The sequence below is a fragment of the Epinephelus fuscoguttatus genome, linkage group LG16 (assembly GCF_011397635.1).
Source record: "Epinephelus fuscoguttatus linkage group LG16, E.fuscoguttatus.final_Chr_v1".
Lineage (NCBI taxonomy): Eukaryota > Metazoa > Chordata > Actinopteri > Perciformes > Serranidae > Epinephelus > Epinephelus fuscoguttatus.
In genome coordinates this window covers 36,168,135-36,190,354 of record NC_064767.1, presented here as the reverse complement: position 1 = coordinate 36,190,354, position 22,220 = coordinate 36,168,135, and the positions used below count along the sequence as shown (strand labels likewise).

At 40.9% G+C, this 22,220-nt stretch overlaps 2 protein-coding genes across 5 annotated transcripts in view; one reads left to right on the top strand and one right to left on the bottom strand.

Moving 5' to 3' along the window:
• The window catches only part of nvl (nuclear VCP like), a 29,006-nt gene extending 22,083 nt beyond the window's left edge, over positions 1-6,923 (bottom strand). The window contains exons 1-3 of one of the 4 annotated variants that reach the window (XM_049601172.1): positions 6,808-6,923; positions 1,065-1,139; positions 807-877 (exon numbers count right to left, since the gene is read on the bottom strand). In XM_049601172.1, the coding sequence (XP_049457129.1) occupies positions 807-877; positions 1,065-1,121 (128 nt within the window). In that variant the 5' untranslated portion in view covers positions 1,122-1,139; positions 6,808-6,923. Of the gene's footprint in view, positions 1-806; positions 878-1,064; positions 1,140-2,832; positions 3,131-6,807 lie in introns of those variants that run through there. The other 3 variants (XM_049601174.1, XM_049601173.1, XM_049601171.1) reach the window with 3 other exon arrangements.
• Positions 6,881-20,512, top strand: si:ch211-189a15.5 (uncharacterized). The gene is made up of 6 exons (XM_049601201.1): positions 6,881-7,219; positions 10,041-10,150; positions 11,855-11,981; positions 12,563-12,694; positions 14,487-15,060; positions 17,372-20,512. The coding sequence occupies exons 1-6, from the start codon at positions 6,881-6,883 to the stop codon at positions 17,881-17,883; spliced, it is 1,794 nt and encodes a 597-aa protein (XP_049457158.1). The 3' UTR covers positions 17,884-20,512.
• Positions 20,513-22,220: the final 1,708 nt, after the last annotated feature.

Below are 22,220 nucleotides of genomic sequence, written 5' to 3'. Positions count from 1 at the left end.
GCTGGAGAAGCAGTGATCTCTCTGTAAAAAACAACTGCCTTTCATGGTGCAAACCCAGCTGGAAAAACAGCGACAGGTTACTACAAAACAACCACATTGGAAGCCTAAAAAGCCGCTGGAATCAGTCATTTTGTTGTTTGTTGGCCTTGACCTGTGGTCTGGAGCTTGGCAGGTGCTACACCCAGGTGAGAAATTCAGCTCATATTCTACGTCACTTTCGGAAGCTGATTGAGGCTGCTTCTATACAATTTAATATTCATTCATTCATCTTCTAACCGCTTCATCCTCTTGAGGGTCGCGGGGGGGCTGGAGCCTATCCCAGCTGACATCGGGCGAGAGGCAGGGTACACCCTGGACAGGTCGCCAGATTATCGCAGGGCTGACACATAGAGACAAACAACCATTCACACTCACATTCACACCTACGGACAATTTAGAGTTATCAATTAACCTAGTCCCCAATCTGCATGTCTTTGGACTGTGGGAGGAAGCCGGAGTGCCCGGAGAGAACCCACGCTGACACGGGGAGAACATGCAAACTCCGCACAGAAGGGCTCCCACGCTCGGGATCGAACCGGCAACCCTCTTGCTGTGAGGCAAGAGTGCTAACCACCACACCACGATGCCGCCCTACAATTTAATATAATTTTTCATAAACAAACAAAGTGTTCATTATCCAATTTATAAATGATTTCCTGACTGCAGCAGTTAGTGTAGGACAGACCAAAGTAAAGTTAAGCAGAGTCACCACATTTGCTTGGGTCAGAGCCGGAGCAAATCACTGTTTTGACTTCTGATGCACTTACCTGTACTGTTTTTGAAGTTCAAGGGCCATGGCTGACAGGTCCACATACTGACTGGTGCAGGTTGACAAATACTGAAAACAGAGTTCAGTGTAAAACACAGACCCAGTCTTTGATTGCATGTCATTTTAACAGGAAAAGTAACGTGGAGACGGCATGAAATTCATGCAAGGAGACGAGCAGACTCGGTCTCCCTCATGATGTCCTCTGATGGTAGGATGGTTACCATACTGGATAGGATATGAGGATATGGATCTGTACCTGCTCCACTCTCTGTCTGAGCCGACCGTCCACATAGCCACCACCTCTGTTCTTCATGTCTGTGCCTCTCTGAGCCTGCAGCAGGACAGAAACATTCAGAGGGAGACTAAAATGAGAAATGTACAAAAATCACAACATGAATTCTACACCTGTTGGACTGTAAAAGACCTGCAGAAAGATTTATCAGACTCTGGAGTGGTGGTGCACTGTTCTACCCTCACAGACCAGGGGTGCCCAAACTTTTGCATGCAACTTTAACTTACAACCCATTTTCTTTTATGCAACCAAATACAACTGCACAACAGCTTAATGGTGAGATAAAAGCAAGGCAGTTGCTTTAATCACATCATTACCAACTCTTCTATACAGCATAACCAACTCTCAGTGAGAAAAATATTTTAAACTTACACTTACTGGCTTTGTTTAAAGCAGGGTGTCTACAGGTTTATTAGACACTTAAATGTAAGGAAAATTAAAAGATGAATACATTAAATTAGATTTAAAAATGTGGCCATTAACACATCACAAATTCAAATCTAAGACTTTTTTTTAATAACTTTTAGGGTCAAATATTTATGAAATTGAACTTCAGACTTTAAATGGACCTGTGACACCCTGCAAAGGTTTCCACACAATCACTGCGAGCTTGGAAAAAGCTGGTCAATGAATCTTGAGTTTAAAATATCTATGATCACATATGTGTCACAACGGTCAACAGTGAGCCCCAGGTTCAAACCCATAGACAGAAGCTGTGGTCAATGAGCTGTCATTGACCACACTGAACACTTACCTGTGCTTTCAAATCAAATTTGTTCACCACGTAGCCCTAGTTATAGTCTTCTTATGCTAGCAGTTGAGACAAATATGAGGTGGCTGTATCACTGGGTAGCTTATAGAGGAGGGCACAGGTAGATTACACTCTTCTGTATATTCCAATGGCTTTTTGACTGACTAGAATAAGAGGTAGGTACACCCCTTATACCTTCATATGCCCTCCAATACAAAACTGGAATATTTGTGAACCTGGGCTACTGTCTCTCAAAGCCAGAACAGAGAAGTAGGCTTCAAACTTGTGATGTCAAAGGGTATAACATCTGAGGCTGCTGCACAGACAGTGAATGGGAGACTGATCAAATACACACAATGAATGTTTGTCTTCTTTGTTATACCCAAAAGAGCTTTACTCTATCGTAGTGATCTCAGTACTGAAACAGAATGTCCCCATATGCTCAGAGCACTCCCCTGGCTGCCCTCAGTGTCATCTAGAACATCTTTCACTATTCACTGTCTGTGGAGCAGCTCCAGACTTGATACCCTGCGACATCACAAATTTCAGTTTTAGCACTCTGGCTTTTGGATTTGGGAGAGTTATTCATTTTTATCAATATTTTTGGACGGTCTTCAGACTAAAGGAATGACATGTATTTATTTTGAAAATTGGCGTAGTTCCCCTTTAATACTCGTGTTATAGAATCATTTTGGGATCACTTGTGGCGTGTTTGCATTTATTGCTAACAGTACGTTAGCTGCGGTTACATGAGGAACATTATTAGCAAGAAAACAACATGTCACGAGTGTATCGGTAGGACACACTACATCTAATGTTCTTATTAGAAATGACGAACCGTTAGTAAGTTAGCAGACATGTAGAGGCACATTTCCCAGTGGCTGAGTGGAAACAGACAAGACTCTGCTCAAACACACACACATTCACAGCAATTTATATCAAACAAACCGGCCACATTTAACGTGACATGTCACTACTTACCTCAACAAAAACACCACCTCATAGCCCAATGTTGCCAATTCTTCTTTGAATCTGACAGTAACCTGTGTTTACAGTCTGGCAGCGTGCGGACTGACCCCGGAAACGAACATGTGTGCATCCTGTCCTCTTCTTCTTCGAGGTGTAACAGCAGCTTGCTTCCTTAGACACGCATTACTGCCATCTTCTGGTGACAGTTACTTCCTACAGTGCCCGCTGTGTCATCAAGCCTCTCTTCAGGAAGCTGACTAAACTCCCGCCCTGTACACACATTCATCTTTTCTATCTCTTACACTGTGTCTTTTCTTTCTGACACATATTTCCTGAAACTAACAAGCTCCGATGTCTGGTACCTGACAATATTCACAAAGACTGACTATCTGGATGCCTCCATATAATGTAAAGTGTGCTATTCAGATTACTGTGTCCTATTCTAGTCATTATAATCTCTTCTCTATTTCCTCCCGTACTTCTCACAAAACCAGCTCTATTTTGAACAGATAAATGTCACCCCCTTATCTCTTGATCCCAGGACTGTGCTACCCTTTATTGATTTATTCCACATTACGCCCATTCCTTATAATTTTATAGTTGAAAATAGATACGTTTTCTTTTTATGAGCTTATTTGGCCAGCCAGTCCACTCTCTCATCACCCAGAATGTCCATATGAGCAGGAACCCAAATGAATGTGACCTTAGTGCCTTGTTATATTACTCTTTAGTGTATCTGCTATTATGCAGCTTAAAAAAATAAGGAAACAATCACACATCAGATCCTGATGAACGAATTATACAAGTTGAAAATCTTTACAGATGTACAGGGCATGACTTGCTGAGAACAAAATGACATAACAATGGTCAGTGGAAACCAAAATCATCAACCCACTGAGGGCTGGATTCAAAATCACACTGAAAATCAAAGTAAAAAATTTAAATCACAGGCTGATCCAACTTGCAGGATTTTTTTTCCTTGTGGCCCTGCAAAGAGTGGTTTGCTCAGCTAAAAATAACATGGGCGCTGCAAAAATAAGGCCAGGACAATCATAAAAGATTTATTTATTACTACTATATTGAAGGAACTGACAACAACACATTTTTACTAAAATCACATTTATGATTTCATGTAACATATGAATTGAACTGAACTGAATTGAACTGAATTATGTTGACTTTGGTGTTCTCTCCCTTTCCAGCAGGCCTGTGTGGTTGGATGACTCTCCATGACCTCCTGTGTTCATCCAGTAGTTGTCTAGGAGCTGTTTTCTGTATAAACACACTGTGGCATGTCTCCTGTCTCAACTTGCAGGGCACACACAGGTGAAGATCTTCCTGTTCCCAGTCTAAGAGCTCAGACCTGGATCACATTTTATCCTCCACGTACAGTTGTTGCTGCAGATTCATGAATTACACTTCCATAATCTAACCCAGTGGTTCAAAACTCTTTCCCCAAGGAGACCCCTTTTCTATCATAAAATGAATATATCACTAAGTCGACCACTGACTTAGTGATATATTTTTAATGGATATTTCATATCATATTCAGCACTTAACAATAACACCACAGAGCTCTGTTGACCCAAACAGTGAATGCAGTTTGTGTAAAATGAACGACTTGTATGAATTTTAAGCAGATTATTTCCTGTGTTTATTTCATCAGAGATAAGGTTCCCTGTTATTTGTATAAACTTTTTATATGATACTCTATGATTAAAAGGCTTCTTTTTTTAATTCAGTGGTGGTTAGCACTCTCGCCTCACAGCAAGAGGGTTGCCGGTTCGATCCCAAGCGTGGGACTTCTGTGCGGAGTTTGCATGTTCTCCCCGTGTCAGCGTGGGTTCTCTGTTCTCCCCGTGTCAGCGTGGGTTCTCTCCGGGCACTCCGGCTTCCTCCCACAGTCCAAAGACATGCAGATTGGGGACTAGGTTAATTGGTAACTCTAAATTGTCCGTAGGTGTGAATGTGAGCGTGAATGGTTGTTTGTCTCTATGTGTCAGCCCTGTGATAGTCTGGCGACCTGTCCAGGGTGTACCCCGCCTCTCGCCCGATGTCAGCTGGGATAGGCTCCAGCCCCCCCGCGACCCTCAAGAGGATGAAGCGGTTAGAAGATGGATGAATGAATGTTTTCTTCCCTTCTTATACATATATATATAATGGTAGAGAACAACAGGGCTAAGATCTTGTGGGATTTGAAGTTCCAGACTGACAAGCAGCTGCTAGCTAACCAACCATAGTGGTGTGTGGCATAGTGGTGGTTGACAAAGGACAGAAGAGGGTGGTCGTAGTACATGTGGTAATCCCAGCAGACAGTAACATAAGGAAGAAAGAGCATTGGGTCTGGGAGCAGCGGTGGTGGCCTCCATCAGTCAGCCTCCTCAGAGACTTGACATCAACATAGGCCTACATATTACCCAGCAGTCATCATTACATATTTGTATATGACATAAACTACCATAGAAAATAAGAAATAATTAGTTTATCAAATAGTTTTTATAGTTAAATCATCGTTTTTTAATAGTTTATGTATAATAAGCATATCATTTTGTTACAGATTGATATTATTGTAAAAAAACAACAACCCAGAAACCATATTGGAGATAAGTTTGCCATTTTGAGGGCATATATAGAAAATGGCACCACCTTTCATTTAATGTGAGTTTGTCTTTGAACATGGGCTTATTTCCAGGTGGTTATTGTGCTCTTCTCCCTACGGGCCCCAGTGCAACTTCACTGTCTATATTTACGCCCCTGTCGCTATTACACTGTAGCAGTGTCACACGACGTTGTAGTTTAGGCTGACCAAACGTCCTCTTTTGCCCGGACATGTCCACTTTTCACGTCCCGTCCGGGGCGTCCGGGGGGGTTTATAAACTGATGATAACGTCCGGGTTTCCATGTGTTTGTGTGTGTGTGTTAGAGTGCCGCACGGGCAGCATATTTCTGTCCGAACCCGAACCGAGCCCGACATTATTTAATGACCAAAGCACTGAGTTTGTGTCACACAGTGGTTACAGGCTATTTAACAGGCCGGGCGTGCGCCGTGGGTGCTCAGCTGCGGAGAGGGAGACCTCCGTGTTTGAGACGGGAGCGGAGAGGGAGACCTCCGTGTTTGAGACGGGAGCGGGCGGCGGGAGGTCCGACGCTTCTAGCGAGGGGAGAGGGAGAAATAAAACAAAATAAGATAAAATAGGAAAAACCTGTCTCCCTCTTTTATTTTATTTTCAGCGTTTAATCAAGGCGGAGGCGGGCGGCTGGAGGTCCGAGACTTCCGGAGAGGGGAGAGGTAGAAACAAACAGCCAGTGTGTGTGTGTGTGTGTGTGTGTGTGTGTGTGTGTGTGTTATGTTCAGGTGTTGTCACGTAAATAACAGTGCCCAAGCAATAAACAGGACAGACAATAGGATTTTATTTATTTTTACAATACATTTTCACTGAAAGCTGACCGAATCCGACCCGAGCCTGAATACAATTTATACATTTCTCACCAAACCCGGCCGACCCGTCGGGTACCGTCGGGCTCGGATCGCCACACTCTAGTGTGTGTATGTGTCCCCTATTGGGGCCTATCTGAATTTCTGCCTTTGAGAGATATTATTTTGTAATATAACTGAATTTTCTATCCATACATATAAATTTTAAATATATTAAAATTATAAGGCATCTTTGAGTAAACTGCGAGTATCATTTAAGTAGGCCATGTCGTGGCCGGCCAGTGTCCTCTTTTTTGGAAATCAAAATATGGTCACCCTATTGTAGTTTTACAGAATAATATAACCTTTACCTCTTCAGCAACTGTACAGCTCCTAAAGATTTGCCTGAAGAAAATGTTTATAAAACTTTACACTATTATGTTTTATTTTATGTAGGTCAAATTGGTATTTTAATCTCAGGTTTACTTCAAATTAAAACAAAACAAAACAAAACAAACAGTAAGCTTTGAAGGAGGGAGAAAGAAAAGAGGTGGTGGTAAAGCTGCTCTTACTTTCACTTCCTCGTCAGGTTGTTTGACAGCTGTACTTCCTCATTCTAGCTTGTAGTTTGTCGGTGTGACAATCATGAAGGACGGCAGCAGACCAGAGGAACAGGCCGAGGTTTCCCGACAGGAGCTGTATGAGGACTATGTGAGCTGTTACCGTCAGCTGTGTCCGGAGGTCCGGCCGTGCCGCGATGAGGGGCTCCTGAAGAAGGCAGCTCAGTATCTGCTGAGAGAACCAGAGCCCTCAGGGACATTCACCGTGTTCCCCTTCTACCAGGCTGTGACACAAGACTGTGATTCCCCGAGCACTGACTGCAGGAAACATCTGTCTGCTTTTATTAAAGCCACCGAGCTGCTGGAGACTCTCTGCCTCAATCTCTTTCTTCAACCCTGGAGGAAGGAAATCAAGACACTTAAGGTGGATATCCTTTTTATTTTTTAAACTCTTTCTTTCTGCCTTACTTTCTCAACTGTCATTTCCTCACAGAGGGAGTAGAACTCATACATGGCTGGAATAATTTGCTAGGGAGCCTTGAGAAAAATCAGCAGCTGGGCCCTTTTTAGTCCCCCATTCAAGGCTGTAAATATAGACAGTGGATTGCACTGGGGCTCCTGGGGTCAAGGGGCCCATAAAGAGAGCAGTTACAAGTGATTCAGATTGTCACATTGCAAATATAGGCTACCTGTGTTCAAAAAACAATGATATCAAAATATATTATCCATTTTAAAACTGTGCCATTTGCTATATATGTCCTCAAAAAGCCAAACCCATCTGTGTCATCAATAGCGTCAATAGCTAGTTAAAACATAATGATATGCTTTTTCTGTATAAGTTATAAAATCTATAAATATACTTTAAAAACTATTCAATGAAATGAATAATTTCTTATGTTCTTTGATATTTTTGTCAGATATGCTATGATACTTGCATGGGTAATATGTATGTTGATGTTGTCCAATGTCAAGACAATGCATGCATGATAGCGAGCACTAGGGCCCATCATAATAGTGTGCACTGGGGCCTGTTGTAACTTCCTTATGCCACTGCCCCCATTCCTCCCCCTCTGCAGTATGTACAGTTACAGTACCAGAATACCACCTGGCTCCAGGTTTGTGAGGGATGATGTGATAACAGACAAATTAACTGAGGAAGCCCTGTGATAGTCTGGAGACCTGCTCAATGTCAGCTGGGATAGGCTCCAGCCCAACAGATGAAAGCTCCAGATGAAAAGCACAACACACCCAAAGGCCCTCATCTTGCTTATGATGTTGGCTGATACAATGTTTAAATGAATAAAATAAAATCAACTGGTAATCCAGCCTTGAAATCACCAAGGCTTCTTTCTCTGAATTATGAATGCATTCAGCTTCTTGTGTTTTACAGTTAATTACATAGAAATTGAATTTTTTACCACAAGGGTTACATTAAACCTGTATTGCTGTATAATATCAGCAATATGCTGCTCAGATTTAGATACTACTGGTATATAAATTAAGGATTTTAGGCATTCTGGTGTGCTTTCATTGTCATCAACCAAACTGTGGGTCAAAGTGAAGTTTAGACTTGACAGTGGCACCAAATAAAAACTGGGGGGCATTAGAATAAGAATTTTCTTCAGATGACCATAAATAGCCTCACCAGATTTCATGGCACCTTTGCTGGTAATTGTGTGTGTGTGTCACTCTGGGCATAAGTGTTGGATTGACAGACAGATGGATTGACTGACATCTCAATAGACCCTGCTGCCAGTGGGGTAATAATTTGTTGAAATCCACAGTTTGAGTTTTCAGTGTTCGATATGCTCTGAAATTGCCAATAACTTTTGAACCCGCTAATAAATAATTTCCAAAATTATAAACCTGAATTTAGTCTAGTCTAGTCTACAAAGCCCCTAAAGTCACAAAAGGTGATTTTTTTTAATCCTGTGGGAACAAGTTATAATCTTATAAGCACAAGATTATAACATGTTTGCACAAACTGATGCACACAAAATACAAAAATATTGCTTTCCGGGACTTTAGTGGCCCTGTAACAATACTAATACTTATACTAATAGAAATACTAATATTAATACTACCAATAAATGTATATATTATATGAATTTATATAACACCTTTCATACAAGAAATTCAGCATAAAGTGCTCTACAATAAGGACAGTATATGAACATACAAACACAAAGAAGGACAATGCAATATAAAGGACATTTGAAACTGTTTCAAAACAAAGACTAACTGATTCAAAACCATAAATCTTCAAATCATAATGAAATCATGAGATGAAATAAACATAAAAAGTCATACAATCATTACATCATAAAACCGTAGTCCTGCAAAACCATAAATCATAAAATCAAGTAAGATAAACCACCTTAGAAAAGTTGCAGCAGCGTTCAGCACAAAAAGAAAGAGTTTCAGACCTGTATCAGGAAAGTCGGAGCTAGTTAAAGGCTACAGCGAACAGATACATTTTTAGCTTCCTTTTAAAAATATTTAGCGAGCTGGCTTCCCTGATATCTATTGGCAGCATTTTCCGTAGCTTTGGGGCACAATTGACAAAGGCTGCATTCCTGATCTTCTTCCAGCTGTTGCTGGGAACCTCCAGTAAACCAGCAGCAGATGATCACAGCGTTCATAGAGGCAAATAGTTAACAAGGGAGTTAGCAATGTAGCTTGGGCCTAGCCCATGTATGGCTTTGTATACAGGGAGGAAGAGCTTAAAATCAATTCTAAATGTAACAGGAAGCCAGTGCAGAGCACAAGGGACCATAAAAGTCCCCAGTATATGTACATGTTTATTTTATTTTGAAATGAAACTCCTGTAATAGTCCCATATGGCCCAGTACATGTTTCTGAGTAGGTAGAGAGGATTTTTTTTTTATTTAGTGTATAGCCCAAAAACATGTTTACGTGTAGAGTACCTATTTCATCAGAGTTTGATCATCAAACCACACTCCTACAATACTGTTCATTTGGATTAAAAAAAAATACAGCTATGAAATCTGAAAAAATGTAATAACGTGCTAAAGTGGGAATCGAATTGAGACACAGCAAGTGTCTCCATGAGAAAGTTTGTTCACCACAGAGCACTGGTAACTTTATTTTTTTATCTAAAAAATGTCCCATTCACTCCATATCTTGGTCACATTGCTCCAATGACTAAATTCAAATGATCCTCAATAAATAACTGTTGCTTTATTTAGATTAAATGTATTTCTGTTTCTCTGTGTCTCTTTCAGGCATTCACAGGTCCATTTGTTTACTGTCTCCTGCCAGTTCTCAGCAGTTCTACCATTCAGTCAGTCCTTGCCTCTATTGGCTATCTGCCCCATACTGACACTCCACAAAGGTAGGAAACAAGGAGAATGCAGATGGAGAATGCAGAACAAGAGTGACGATAGATGCTTTCGACATGAAGCGACAAGGCCTGTTCAAACAGCTGCCAGAGTGTCTCCATGTCAGGAGAATCATGCACCATATAGCACACATATCCACCTACAAACAGTGAAATTGGCCTCAACTTTAGTCAAGAGAGTAAGACTTAAAAGGCAATGTCAGAAAATCATGTCATGTCAAGAAAATGGCACCAAAGAGATAATAAGTCTAATTTAAAAGTGTTGAGTATCCTGTCTTAAGTTTGCTTTTGAAAAATAAAGGGACAAAATCTCTCTCTATCTGAATGACATAAAGATACTCTCCTTTGACCTGTTGTTTTGTATGGGCCATGTGGTCCTGGTGACGTAAACGTTGCTCTCGCGGCTGAAATTTAGCGGCCAATCCACTGAATTTGCTGGCTCTGATAACTGTCAAATGGTGTGCAGACTCTGCTTACATGGCGCACTGCAGGTACACACCGGCATGCTAACGGTGCGGACCCACTGCTAACTCAAAAAACAGCACTAACAATAGCAACAGTGCTGACAGTCCCTGTGGACCAAAAATACCATTTGCCATTGACTTACATTGGGAAAGACATCTGTACATCAGTGGATTCAACTTTTTTTTTAACATTACAAACCCCACTCAGTTGGCAAAAGTCTCGAGTGTGCTTGCTCCGTGGGCCCAGTGATGTGGTAATCTTGGAAATTTCACATCTGAGAAATAATTTTTTTTGGCTTCATGTGCTATTGAGCAACTTTCGGTGGAATGAATGAGAGCCCACCTCTATCCATTATTTTTTTTTATACATCCATGATTACAACACACAGAGAAGTAGCATGACCTCATTCACATACAGCACTTTTAAAGATGAAACAGACAACTTTTCAAGTCCCCCTAGCATTTTCAAGTTGTGTTTTTGCCAGCCAGATGGCTTTCTGTTTTCCTCAGAGCCTGGCAACTATTGCTGTTTATACAGTTATGTTGTTTGTTCCACCATCTGCCATTTTCACCTATGGGGATAATAACTATGAAAACCTCATTTTAGTGTTTCCCAGACATTTGAGTTATTTGTGGCCACCCACCACAATATCAACACTGACCAGTCAGTCTTTTTCACTATTTGAATATGTAAAATCTTATTTTATTGTTGTGCTGCATGCAGTGCAGTGATTCACTCAGCCCCTCCTCACCCTGCTCTCTTTCTTAGCTAGCTAGTGCATCCTGCAGTCCGTACACCTCAATCCCTGCTGCTAGGAGACTACTTCACCAGGAGGAGAGCGGGTGGTCAGCTCCTCAGGCTGGCCTTCATTTAGCAGCTGTAGCAATGTATATTCAGCTAGCACAAACCAGGGGGGTAGTGGCCACACTGAGTCTAATAAGTGTAACAACAGCAACAGAAAGTTTGCTAATCTGATGGGGAGTTGGGGTGGTAAATGTGCCAGTAATTTAGCCTTAATTTTCCTGAATTGAAACATCCAAAAAATGTCGGCAGTGAGTTGTGGGAAAAATTTAGAGGTTGCTCTAAAAAAATCAGCAGTGAACTTTTAGGCACTGGAGAAAGATGTCAAACATGCTGGATTCAAGCCAGCTTCTGTCATCTGTGCAAGGGCCATTTGGTCTTCCCTTCTCATCACTTTTTGTCTGGTCCTCTACACTGTTTGATGTATTTCAGTGAATACAGACTGAGTGAGGATGCTAATCCAGAAAGAGCCATGCTGCTGGGCTTTGAGCTGCTGCTGGCCAGGGTGGAGTGTTACCGACTCCTGGAGCTCCTGGAGAAGGATCAGCTGGGACCACAGGTGAGATCAGAAATCATGCAACCACGATAACCAAACTTACATAATCATAGTAACAGCAGCTGATTATACTACAGTATATTATGTAGTGTTTGGCTGTATTAAAGCCCCTGGAACAATCCTGATAAAAACTGGTGCAGTTAATGTGTTTCTGTGTTCTGGGGTCTGATCTGAGGGCCTTGCATGGCTGTCTGCTGCAGTTTTTATCCTAAACAAAGTATCTTTAAAAGAGATGAAAACAAAGAAAGTAACATGCATAACGAGGACACAAAACCAGAATCTTGTTATTAAAGAAAATCAAAGGAAGATATCGTTCCAGGCTGCAACGAGCAGAATCCAAGTACAGCTGTGACAGAGGTTGACGTTCAAAAAAGGAATTCAATGAAAAGAAACATTCACAGCATGAGTGTAGTTTATCACCATGGTACACAAACACGCCATACTGATAGTGATACTGAGTCTTTTCCTGCCCTCCACCCAACACATATATGCAAATGAACAGCAGCCATAGGACATGGCCAAGGGTCACAAGAACTCTTATCACTGAATGGCTTTTATGTGACAGCTGTGATCTTCTACTGCAGGAGTGGCTGGAGGTTCTTCAGAGGAGAGTGGAGCCTACAAAACAGGAGGAAACCACAGAAAATAAGACACCAGTAGAGCAAAAGGAAGAGGAGGAGGAGAAGAAGAAGAAGGAAGAGGCACATAGAAAAGAGGTAGGGCAGAGTGCCGATGGCTGGTTGACTGTGCTGAGAAGGACGAGAAAAAGAAAAAGGAGCTGACAGCAAAGCAGTGCCACCAGAGAGAAGTAACTATCAAACAGTGTGGTTTCATGCACGCATCAACAGATGTTTCAACATCAAAACCTTCCTGCTATGAGAACTGTAATAGAGCGTCCACCCGCCCATCAAGGATATCTCAAGAACACCTCAAGGGAATTTCTTTAAAATTGGCACAAATGTCCACTTTGAGTCAAAATAACTGTGTTACTGTGACCTCAAAGGTCAACTTCACTGTGACATCATAATATTCTGCATAAAACACATTGCTGGCTATTACTCCATGTCATATCTCAGGAACAGATGGGGAGACATTTGGTCAGATACTTAAATGTTGACACTAATCTTGAAACTGAGCTGACTGTATAGATATTTGTGTTGCTGGTGAGAAGATGTGTGTGAAGCATCCATGTTTTTAAAGACATGGATGTAAAGTGTAGGAGAAACTTGACCAGTGTGCAGAGGCATACAATCGTGATGCGGTAATTCTAGTCTTTACTTTAGAATGGGCAAATAACTATATTCAGAGCGGGTCCTCTTCCACAAAGTTTGTCATGCTGTTCTTACAGTAGCCCAGATCAGACAAACCAAACACTGGCTCCAGAAAGGCTTGTTTGCCCTTTCCTGCTGGCCACTGAAGTTGCCCTACATGCTTGGGACACGAGAAATTTCGGTTCTCCAACCGAACTGTTGTTGTTTATCTGTTTTCTTTTAAACCTGATGATTTTATGACTTTGGATCTTGAAAAGTTCTGTGTTATTGTTATTGTTACATATGTGTAATGGTTTATATGCTGATGGGCGGCATGGTGGTGTGGTGGTTAGCACTCTCGCCTCACAGCAAGAGGGTTGCTGGTTCAATCCCGGGCGTGGGAGCCCCTCTGTGCAGAGTTTGCATGTTCTCCCCGTGTCAGCGTGGGTTCTCTCCGGGCACTCCGGCTTCCTCCCACAGTCCAAAGACATGCAGATTGGGGACTAGGTTAATTGGTAACTCTAAATTGTCCGTAGGTGTGAATGTGAGCGTGAATGGTTGTTTGTCTCTATGTGTCAACCCTGCGATAGTCTGGCGACCTGTCCAGGGTGTACTCTGCCTCTCGCCCGATGTCAGCTGGGATAGGCTCCAGCCTCCCCGCGACCCTCAAGAGGATGAAGCGGTTAGAGGTTTATATGCTGATTATGATTCAAGATGTTAATTGTCACTCCAGATAAACAAGTATAATCATGTCATCATCTATTTTCTCTGAGAGGCTCCATTGAAGAAAAAACTGGAAAGAGTTAATATAAAAAGACATGTAAAATATCATAACAGAATTACCACATAAGAAGCAAGGACATGTGTTTTTGAAAAATGTACATTGTAGGCAAAGATACAGCTTAAGAATCACCTCTCAATTCAGTAAACACTTTGATATTGACTTGATTGTGCTTTGAGGTTGTTACAACTGATTCAGACTGTGGATGTGTAATGTGATAAAAAATAGTTGATTTAAATGTTGCTGCTGCAAGGAATTGTGGGGCAGCATTATCTCCTTTCCTTACATAAAGCATCAGCAAAAACACAAAAAAGAAGTGTTTATATTTCACAATAAATGTCCAGTTTAAGTCACACAAATGAACAAGTTCATCTGCAGGTTACCCGTGGTCCCTACAGAGCACAGCATGATATGACAGACTAAAGAAGCAGGTCAGTTGCACTCTCCACTGACCTCAGCTCTGTTTTGTTTCTCCAGGTACCTCTGTTTTTGGACATCAGGAGTGAAAGTACAGTGACACCACAGCCCCAGCCTCGACGCTGCCATCTCAGCAGTGTAGACCAGTCCATTATGGAGATGCAGATGATCTACCCTGACCTGGCCATCAGGGGCCGCCCCCTGCTACCGGACAAACCTCGACGAACAAACAGCAGCAGGAGCAGCAGCAGTAAAGATGTTCATACTACCAGCACTCATAATTACAGTGATGACAACACAGCTGCTGACCTCTGCAAAAGAAATTCTGTAAAAGGCACCAAAGCTGCTGCTTCAGCTATCCAAAGTAAAACTGATGAAGTGCTTGGTGACGATGGCAGAGACAGTGGTTGTAATGACAGAAACAGTGGTGGGGCCACTGCCCCAGGAGACACCATTAGCAGCAGCATCAGTGACACTGATGGTGGCAGAGTTGATGATGAGCTCAGTGGTCCTCAGGCCATTTCCCTGCACATCACACTGAGAGCTGGATCCAAAGCAGAGCAGAACGTGGAGCCTGGAGAGCCTCAGCCCATAGCAGAGCCTCCTGTCAGGACACACCAGCAGACTGTGGCAGGTAACACACACACATGCATGCACAGGTTGGGTGTCATGTAGCAACATTCTCTTAAATTTCTTTTTATTTTCTGTTAAGAGAAAAAAGTAGAGATGCACCAAACATTCATTACCATCTTAATCTGCTCTGTGCTAGATTATGAATCCCATTTGATCATAAGTCACCTATTAGCATAGATGACGGCCCCTAAACACTATTCAAGGGCAGGTGTGCAAAGACTCTGGCACATGCCCCAAGTATTGTAGAGATTCCAACAAAAAAGGCTGTAAGAAGAAGAACATCTGCAGTAGTGAAATCAATATAAAGTTAAATAAACTTAAAGTAAATTTGATTTGTGAGTGTTACTGGTGTTACAAGAAAATCACAAACCCAGAACTAAACAGCATTTGTGATGCTGTAAATGCTGTGTCAGCAACAGTGGTGGAGGAAGTATTCAGATCCTACTAGCAAGAAGTACAAATACCATCACTGTAAAAATACTTTGTTAATAGTAAAAGTCCTGTATTGAAAATGTTAATTAAGTAAAATTATGTAAGCACAATAAGGGAAGTGTATTTAAGTATTAAAAGTAAAAGCACTCTGTGAAAAAAAATCAATTTAATAAATCAAAATGATTAACAGGAAAAGCAGCAAGTAGTTGCCAATTAGTTTTCTAATCAATCGACTAATCATTTCAGGTGTACTTGAATATTTCTGTAGGTTTGTGAGCAAAAGTCTTAATTTGTAAAATGACTAATAACTAAAGTTATTATATATATGTATAGTTGAGTAGAAGTAGAAAGTGGTATGAGGATTAAATACTTAAGTAAAGTAGAAGCACCTCAATTTGTTTTTTAGTACAGTAGTTGAGTAAATGTACTTAGTGACATTGCAGCACTGGTCAGCAGAGGGATGCACAGTAACTGAAATTACAGTAACTGGGATCAGAATTGAATAATCCAATCATTATAATTACTCTATAACATGTAATAATCTAAATCTGATTGTATGAAATTCATGCATTTTTTTTTAAATGTACCTTGAATTTAAAATTTGTTTCCTCTAGTTGGACAACAATTTGTGGACTGTGAAAATGAGATCTTATTCTCTTATCTTGCTAAAAGTGCTCTCGACCACACATGAAATTTTCTCTTTACTAAGAGAAGAGCAAAAATAAGAAAACATTGGTGAATCTCAGAAATCAGTAGGTACTGACACAATAAGAACAAATTGTGAATATGAACAAAAATAAGAAAATAATTATTTGTGTATTACTTGCTTCATGAGGCCCATTGTGTGTTAATTAAAGCTGAATATGAATTGTTTGCTTATGGAGAAGGTAATAAATCCATAATCCTAGTCAGGTTTGACCAAAAATGTCATTCTTAGTATTATTCTTTTAGTGTCAGAATAAGCAGAGCACAGCAGCTGTGTGATGATGGTCTGACGGCTTGGTCCTAGGCTAATGTTTGGGCTAATAAGTTCTACAAAACTAAACATAAATTATCCCCATCACTCATCAACAGCTACATGAGACATCATTGCTATTTCCATGCCCAGCACATTATATGTGTGGACTATGATCTGCTGTGTAAAACATCAATCAAAATGATCTAAGGCAGTGGTTTCCAACTGGTTCGGCCACAAAGTCCAGTTTTGTCCTTCATCATTAGTTCAAGGTCCACACAGTTTAACTGATCAGTGTCATACCTGTGTTTGGCCATATGGTCAAGCTACATTGCTGTCTCTGTCAAGTGCCTGTCCATTAGTCACTCACCCTTTAAAATGTAGCTCTGTGCTGGAAATTCACTGCACTTCAAAATGAAGAATTTTTTTTATTTTTTTTTTTTATTTTTTTTTTTACAAACTTGACACATTTGCAAGTCACTTGCAGGTCTATTCAGAATAAACTTGCAACCCATTCTTGTGGCACGACCCACCAGTTGGGAACCAGTAGTCTAAATTACATAATTTCAGATAACATATGCAATAAATTTCAAACACATTGCGCACCGAATGGCAGAAAAAGCTGTAGCTCTAATTTTTGTCCAATGAAAGAGGAGTCCATTCCATCAGAAGTGAGCAAAAATCACCTTTCACAGTAATTTATAATGTAGTAGTTAATAATGTAGTAGTTAATGGATAAAGCAGAGAGAACCACATATGTTTAAAGGATAGCTATACACTGTGTGGCAAAATGTCTGTCTATTATCATATTACCATATATTATGTTTTATTTCCCAATGTTCTTTGCCATAGAAAGCTATTGTTTTGTTACTTCCTGTACTGACTGTTCCGCTTCAGTTTGATTTTAAAACTGTAATTTTCACAGAGCTACAAAATAAGAAACCAGCAATCCCAAAGCTCTCCTCTCTGAGCTCCATGGACGAGGCACAGGAGCTGAGAGAGCTGGCAGAGAGAATGGGCCAGCTCCATGTGCAGGAGACCAAAGAGGAAGTGAAGACAAAAGAAGAAAACAAAAGAGGAGAGGAAAACACAAATAAAGAGAGGAGGAAGAAAGGAAGAAAGGTAAGCACAGAGAAAGAGGCAGAGGAACAGAGCCTCAGGAAGCCAGTGATGGAGACTGGTCCAGCGCTGACCCACTCTGCCAGTAGATGCACCAGATCGTCTCAGTCTGATCCCGCGGTGATGAAAGAGCAGAAGCAGCCCACTGTGTGTCATCGTTCACCGCTGACCGTCAGTACAGCAGACTGTCAGAGCTGTAAAGGAGGAGGCAGCACAGGGCAGCAGGAGGGAGAAGATACTGTGAGAGCAGAAACAGGCAGAGGAGAGGAGGAGCAGCTGGCACAAAGCTTTGTTATAGTTGAGCATCACAAGAAATAACATGCTCTCAAGGTTCATTTACATGTATAGAAATTATTAATAAAACTGCTGAGCAAGCCCAAAACCGATATAAACTGTAATCAACCAGTAAGCCAAGATTTAACAACACACAGGTACAGATTTAAAGAGCAGAACAACATTTTAATGCACATCATAATTTTATCCACACTGCGTTTGAAATCTGTTCTACCTATTCTCAGGGATATCCTCAGCTGCTCTGGCTGCATAGTAACAAGTAAGAGATAACAGGACATATCCATATATGGCTGTTAAAGGAATACTTCACCCAAAAAATGTTTATTAGTGTATCAGTAATTCACCGTGTGTTGCCTTGAATTCATGAATAAAACTTTGTTTTCCTTGCATGCCTCCACGATGAATGGAGAATCCAAAAAAGGTAAATATTCTTCATGAATTGAAGTAAACAGGATCCACATTTTACAACAGCAATGCTACATCAACACACCCCATTAACAAGCATTCACACAAGTTGTGCGGTACAGGTCTCATTATCAAGTCGTGTCCTCAGTATTTCCCAAACACATGCATTTTTGCTAAAACGTTACGATTTTCTGGCTATTATTAAGTGTCATATCTCAGAAACAGAAGGGGAGATATTTGTTCATAGACATAATTAGTGACACGAATTTTGGGTGTCCACCTTGAAACTGTGCTGATTGTAAAGATTTTCTGTGCTGCTGGGGGAATGATGTTTGTGAAGCATCCATGTTTTCACAGACATGGGCTGTAAGAGAAACTTGACTGGTGCGCAGAGGCATACAACTGTGGGGCGGTAATTCTAGTTGGATTCTCTGTTCGCTGTGGTTGTCTTCACAAATTCAACGTGACATGCTGTAATTTATATACAAATGGTCATTTTGCGGGTGAAGTACTCTTTTAAGTTGCGTTCAAACCTCTGTTTTATTCCAACTTGGGAGCGTTCACACAGTATTCCAAGATGATTACCTCCCTGCCAGCCCTGTAGTCTCTCTAGATAAATCATCTATGAAAACCAGATACAGACAGATAAACATATCCTGTTTAATAAGCTGAAATGGAATTGGGTTTTATTTTGGTGTCACTGCTAGCACTTCTGTAGTTGTTTTCACCATATGGAAAATATAGCTGTCAGAAATTTCCCCAAATCTTAGACTCTGAATTACAAGTAAGAGACTGATGTAAATGTCTTTCCCCACTTGGCTGCTTGTAATGATATGATGTGAACATGCCATTAGGCTAATTTCTTTTTCGCTGTTTAAAGCCCTTAATCTTTATTTCATCATGAAAAGATTATTTTTTGAGTGTTTTTTGCCTTTAATGATTGTATAACTGAAGACTGACAGGAAAGTTGTGTGAGAGAGGTTGGAATTGAACCTGGGCTGCTGCAAAGGCCTATATGTGGTGCACATGCTAACAGGTGAGCTAGCTATTTTATCATAAATTGCAGGTATATGTATATGCAGTATGTAACTGTTTTGAGTTGTAAATGAAAAAAAAAACAACAACAGCATTTTGTGTGTGTTCTTCACCAAATATAACTGAAAATATAGATTGGTTTACTCAAGTACCCATTTGCTTTTAGTCTGTGTATTAGAAGACCTGTCAGTTAATTTGAGACTAAATAGTGTGATTTAAACTTTAATGGAGGGGTAACCCTTTTATATGTTCACGTTATGTCCCCTGTATGATTCTGTATATATGCTCTGGTTGCTTGCTTTTCTCACTAGTTTGAAGTGGGTGAGGCTTATTTGAAAAAAGGAAATGTTCCCATTCGTCCATGCACCAGTCACAGTTCAGCAACATTTGAATTAGTTTCTGACAAGAGCTGTGTGGTTGTTGCTGATGTTATAAGTCCTGTCATTCCACAAACCATACCCACACAGTGAAGCAGATTAGTAGAGGTTTTGAGTGTTATAAATATGAAGGATGTTTTTTGCTGACATTTAACAATGAATGTTGTTTTATTTGTTATGATGTTCATTTACTGTTATGTAGAAATAAAGTGAGGTCCAGAGGTCTGAGTCCACTGGCCAAGATACATATATTTTGTTTTATCTTTGTTTTGTTTTGAATGTAACACTATTCCTTTTTCATTACAAATGATAATATCAGCTTCATTTGAAATGTAGAATCTTTGAAAAATGTACATGAAGTTTATATGTGGTACAGTGTGTCCCCATTTTGCTTTAATGACAGCATGCAGTCAAGCTGGTGTTGACTCCACAAGTTTGTGCAAAACCTAGCAGCATGATTCGACGATGTTGCAAAGAGCTTCTTGTGATGTCACCGAATGCTTGGGTTTTTCAGTCTTTAAGTGTGCCCATAAATGTTCAGTGGGATTGAGGTCAGGTAACTGTGGAGGAAAGTCCATGACTGCCAAGACTCCTTGATCTTCTTTGGTCTACATGCATAAGGGAATGGGCTGCACATGTAGAGCACCTTTCTAGACTTCTGACCACTCAGAGCCCGAGTGATTGTATTTTGGTATCTTTTATTTCTACGGGTTAGATTTGGTTGTTTAAATTAGAGGTATTTTAGGTTTTGTTATTTTGGCTTTTTACCCACTGAATCTATGTAATGTACTAGTATGTTCATACAGTATATAGCTGCTAATAAATCTGATTGTTTGCACTTTAGTTAGTTGTCTCTGTGGCTGCTTGGGGACTTGGGGAAAATGGGGCCTTAGTTCATGTTATTTCTCAGTCACCCCCAGATAGCCTCGTGTTGTAGACCTATTATGAATCCCATGGTGTCATTTGTTTTTGGAGTTTAAATATCTGAGAAAACAAACACCCAAAAAAATCCTTACTACCACCTGCAGCAGCTCTACGCCCTCCCGGGGGGCCCTGCCCCACAGTTTCAGAGCCACTGACCTATGCACACCACACAGGGCACACCTCTTTGTGTTTTTTTCTACAAAAAATTAACAAAACATTTAATGGCTTTACACACCAGGGATAAAACAAAAATATTGTTTGGGGTCCGCCCCCAAGACATTTTCAGTGTCAAACACATCATTTCCTGCATTCTGGTGAATTTCAGTGCACTAATTTGTGTCTTTTCTGCATCAATTTATGGTGAAAATGTCTTCATGTACAGGAAAACACAAAATTCAGGTGCCTGATGGCAATTCAAAACATAAAAGTATAATGGAGTACAATGCAGTAAGGCTTTCAGGCATACAGTATCACTTTCAAAAATTTATTTTCCCGTAGGTAAGCTTTTCTAATTTATTGTCATCCCTGCTGATTCAAGGTGATTTACTCTTCTTCTGTGTCTTTTGTTTGGGGGAAGTAACCTCTTTAAATGTGCATGTGGCATCTATTCACATCATTGGCACATTAACAGGCATTGGATTAACCAATCACAGGGCCCCTGGGCATTTGCTGTTTGGATGCTATTATAAACTTTATTATGCAAACAAATAGCTAGGCTGACCAAACGTCCTCTTTTGCCCGGACATGTCCACTTTTCACGTCCCGTCCGGGGCGTCCGGGGGGGTTATAAACTGATGATAATGTCCGGTTTTCCATGTGTTTGTGTGTGTGTTAGAGTGCGGCACGGGCTGCATATTTCTGTCCGAACCCGAACCGAGCCCGACATTATTTAATGACCAAAGCACTGAGTTTGTGTCACACAGTGGTTACAGGCTATTTAACAGGCCGGGCGTGCGCCGTGGGTGCTCAGCTGCGGAGAGGGAGACCTCCGTGTTTGAGACGGGAGCGGGAGGCGGGAGGTCCGACGCTTCTAGCGAGAGGAGAGGGAGAAATAAAACAAAATAAGATAAAATAGGAAAAACCTGTCTCCCTCTTTTATTTTATTTTCAGCGTTTAATCAAGGCGGAGGCGGGCGGCTGGAGGTCCGAGACTTCCAGCAAGGAGAGAGGTAGAAACAAACAGCCAATGTGTGTCTGTGTGTGTTATGTTCAGGTGTTGTCACGTAAGTAACAGTGCCCAAGCAATAAACAGGACAGACAATAGGATTTTATTTATTTTTACACTACATTTTCACTGAAAGCTGAACGAATCCGACCCGAGCCCGAATACAATTTATAGCTACATTTCTGACCAAACCCGGCCTGACCCGTCGGGTACCGTCGGGCTCGGATCGCCACACTCTAGTGTGTGTATGTGTCCCCTATAGGGGCCTATCTGAATTTCTGCCTTTGAGAGATATTATTTTGTAATATAACTGAATTTTCTATCCATACATATAAATTTTAAATATATTAAAATTATAAGGCATCTTTGAGTAAACTGCGAGTTTCATTTAAGTAGGCCATGTCGTGGCCGGCCGAGTGTCCTCTTTTTTGGAAATCAAAGTATGGTCACCCTAAA

Excerpts from the sequence above, each read along its gene's own strand:
- si:ch211-189a15.5 (XM_049601201.1), top strand. The coding sequence starts at position 6,881 with ATGAAGGACGGCAGCAGACCAGAGGAACAGGCCGAGGTTTCCCGACAG. Across the intron at positions 7,220-10,040 it reads AGGAAATCAAGACACTTAAG|GCATTCACAGGTCCATTTGT; the intron begins GTGGATATCCTT and ends TGTCTCTTTCAG. Across the intron at positions 10,151-11,854 it reads CATACTGACACTCCACAAAG|TGAATACAGACTGAGTGAGG; the intron begins GTAGGAAACAAG and ends GATGTATTTCAG.